Genomic DNA, 3,208 nt, shown 5'->3' with positions numbered 1-3,208 from the left:
GAGATGGTCATACCCCCGCAATGGGAGCATGAGTCATCCACGAAAGCCACCTCAGCGTGCTTCATGCCCAGACACGAGAGGCAGCGTTCGTGACCATCACCCGGCGCCAGGTAACGGCCGCACCCAGAAACACATGGATGGTATGACATCTTTAAAAAGACGCATCTTTAAAAAGACGTTCCACCCGTGAAGCTCTTTTAGAATAGAAATTGCTTTTAGTGTGCTGAAGCGCACAGGGGAGATGGCCGTATGCAACACACACAGGGGTAGTGCAGCCTGTTGTGTACAACCCACTCGACACAGGAAAACCACCGCCGCTGAAGCGCCATCCACCAGCACGAGAGCCCACCGAAGAGCGTGCTTGACTGAAGTTTTCTCACTACTGTAGGAAGGTCAGGAGCAGAACGATAGAACCGCTCGGCTCTGAAGCGAAAAGCTGAATATGCGCTGCATCTGCTGCCTACTTATACTCACGCTGTGATCAGCAGCAGCTGGATGCAATAATCGCATGCCAATGTGCATTGGCTCGTTTAGTTTACACTCGAAGTAGATTGGTCCCTCTAAGCGAGATCCCAATTCGTCGGTCATCCGACGTGACGTCGAGAGGGACTGACTGAAAGGGAACTTCAACTATAAGAAAATTAGAATTGTTGCTTTGTCAAAGTAACGGGAATAAATTTAAATCGAATCACTAAAATTATAACTGGAAATTAATAAAAACTAAATCTAAAATTAAAACTGAAATTAAAATTAATTTATAAATAGAACCAAAACGAATGAAAATGACAAAAGCATATTGCGAAAAAATAAACTAAAATTAAACTGAAATGTGAAAATATAAAAAGATAAAAGCTTATTGAAAATAAAATATAAACATAACATGTAAAACTCCAACGAAAAGAAAATTAGAAATGTTGCCTTGGCAACTACTGGAAATAAATGTAATTTGAAGCACTAAAATTATTAACCAGACATTAAAACACTAAAACTAAAATTAAAACTGTAATAAAAACAAATAGTAATCATTAAAAAGAACAAAAAAACTATCGTTAAAATCACAAAAGCACAAAGCGAAATGATTAAAAATGTAACTAAAATTAAACTGAATTGTGAAAATATAAAAAATAAAAGCTCATTCAAAATAGTAATAAAACACTTTAAAATAGGAAGACAAAGGAAAATATCAAGCAGCATAACACTCGTGGATGTGCGCAGAAGGGGAAAACACAAGCATGAAGCAGAATAAAAGAACACAAACATGAAACAAAGCAAGATTGATTACAATAGTCAGTCAGAAGAAGCGTAACAGTAAGCATAAGCACAGATATGCATAACATGCATGACACGCAGATGCATGAACCTGAAACAGATCAGACAAACATGAGGTGAGCAGAGATGCTTAAAAGTGGACTTTGAGATCTTGTAATGATAGAATAGGAGTGATATGAGATGTAACTTCAGGAGGACATTTGTTTTTTCAGTATTCAGTCTGAGGAAATTTTGGGTCATCCAAGTATTTATTTCATCAATGAGAGATGGATAACCAAATGGAGCTGCTTGCTTTAATAATTCACTGAAACTATTTGAAAAGCAATTATTTATCCCTTATTAAGGCAGTCGGTAGATTTAGTCCAGGGCTTGTGTTTGACACGTCTGTTATTCAGCCAGATATCATCAGCTAACGGAGCTGATCACTGATAATGTGTCTTTGATTGGGTTCATCAGTGAAATCTTCATGGCAGCATGTGGCCGTGTTTAATTAAGTTTGATGAATCATCTGATAAACATGAAGTGCTGGAGTCATTTTATTGCTCTGTACCCTTCGGGACGTTCATTGCATTGTGTTTAGGCGGTTGAGTTTTATCAGTCAATCATCACTAGTGCTTCAGATGCACCATTTTCACATAAAAATCCCACAGATGCACACTGAAGCAGGTCCACCCATGCGGCAAAAAAAAATATATATATCAAAATATACAGAAAATGTCCTAAAAATGCATTTGCTAAAATATGTTTCAAAATATTTATTTTTTTGACATTTTTAAATCATATTTAAAAACTTTAAAATTATTTTTTGAAATCGTTTAAAAATACATTTTGCCCTCCATTTATTTCAATCCAATAAAATGCATTCACATGTGTCACATTTGAAGAAAAATGGAACATGCTGTAAAAATGGCTGTATGGGCATATAGAACATATAGCACCTGCATAGCAACATCCTGGCAACCACCTAGAGCACCCTAGTGACTTGCACTGCGCATGTATAAATGTAGTTTCTATTCAGTATTTGTGCAGATTCTCTGTACTGTCACTGCGTCTGCGTGAGCTGTTAGGATGCACTATGAGGAGTTATGATTGTTAATGTTGAGCGTTCACAGATGAAGATGAAGGGAATTACACAGCGGCAGAAACACACTGACAGACTTTCTCTCTCTCTCTCTCTCTCTCTTTCTTTCTTTCTTTCTTTTTTATAGTTGAGCATCCTGACAAGATGGCCAATGATCAAGGTAAGCAGATAGTAAGCAGCAGTGTGTGTGTGTGTGTGTGTGAGAGTGAGAGAGAGAGAGAGAGAGAAGCAGGTCCACCCATGCGGCAAAAAAATATATATATATCAAAATATACAGAAAATGTCCTAAAAATGCATTTGCTAAAATATGTTTCAAAATATTTATTTTTTTGACATTTTTAAATCATATTTAAAAACTTTAAATGTATTTTTTGAAATCGTTTAAAAATACATTTTGCCCTCCATTTATTTCAATCCAATAAAATGCATTCACATGTGTTACATTTGAAGAAAAATGGAACATGCTGTAAAAATGGCTGTATGGGCATATAGAACATATAGCACCTGCATAGCAACACCCTGGCAACCACCTAGAGCACCCTAGTGACTTGCACTGCGCATGTATAAATGTAGTTTCTATTCAGTATTTGTGCAGATTCTCTGTACTCTCACTGCGTCTGCGTGAGCTGTTAGGATGCACTATGAAGAGTTATGATTGTTAATGTTGAGCGTTCACAGATGAAGATGAAGGGAATTACACAGCGGCAGAAACACACTGACAGACTTTCTCTCTCTTTCTTTCTTTCTTTCTTTTTTATAGTTGAGCATCCTGACAAGATGGCCAATGATCAAGGTAAGCAGATAGTAAGCAGCAGTGTGTGTGTGAGAGTGAGAGAGAGAGAGAGAGTGTGTGTGTGT

General features: G+C 37.3%; 1 protein-coding gene across 1 annotated transcript in view; it reads left to right on the top strand.

Annotated features, from left to right (window-relative positions):
- Positions 1-3,208, top strand: part of LOC107565154 (netrin receptor DCC-like) — a 78,486-nt gene that overhangs the window by 68,746 nt on the left and 6,532 nt on the right. The window contains exon 10 of the mRNA XM_016250369.1: positions 3,111-3,143. Coding sequence (XP_016105855.1) covers positions 3,111-3,143 — 33 coding nt within the window. The remainder of the gene's footprint in view (positions 1-3,110; positions 3,144-3,208) is intronic.

The sequence above is a fragment of the Sinocyclocheilus grahami genome, unplaced genomic scaffold (assembly GCF_001515645.1).
Source record: "Sinocyclocheilus grahami isolate Dianchi unplaced genomic scaffold, SAMN03320097.WGS_v1.1 scaffold984.1, whole genome shotgun sequence".
Lineage (NCBI taxonomy): Eukaryota > Metazoa > Chordata > Actinopteri > Cypriniformes > Cyprinidae > Sinocyclocheilus > Sinocyclocheilus grahami.
Note: the sequence above shows the minus strand (reverse complement) of the source record. Positions and strands in the feature narration are given on the sequence as shown.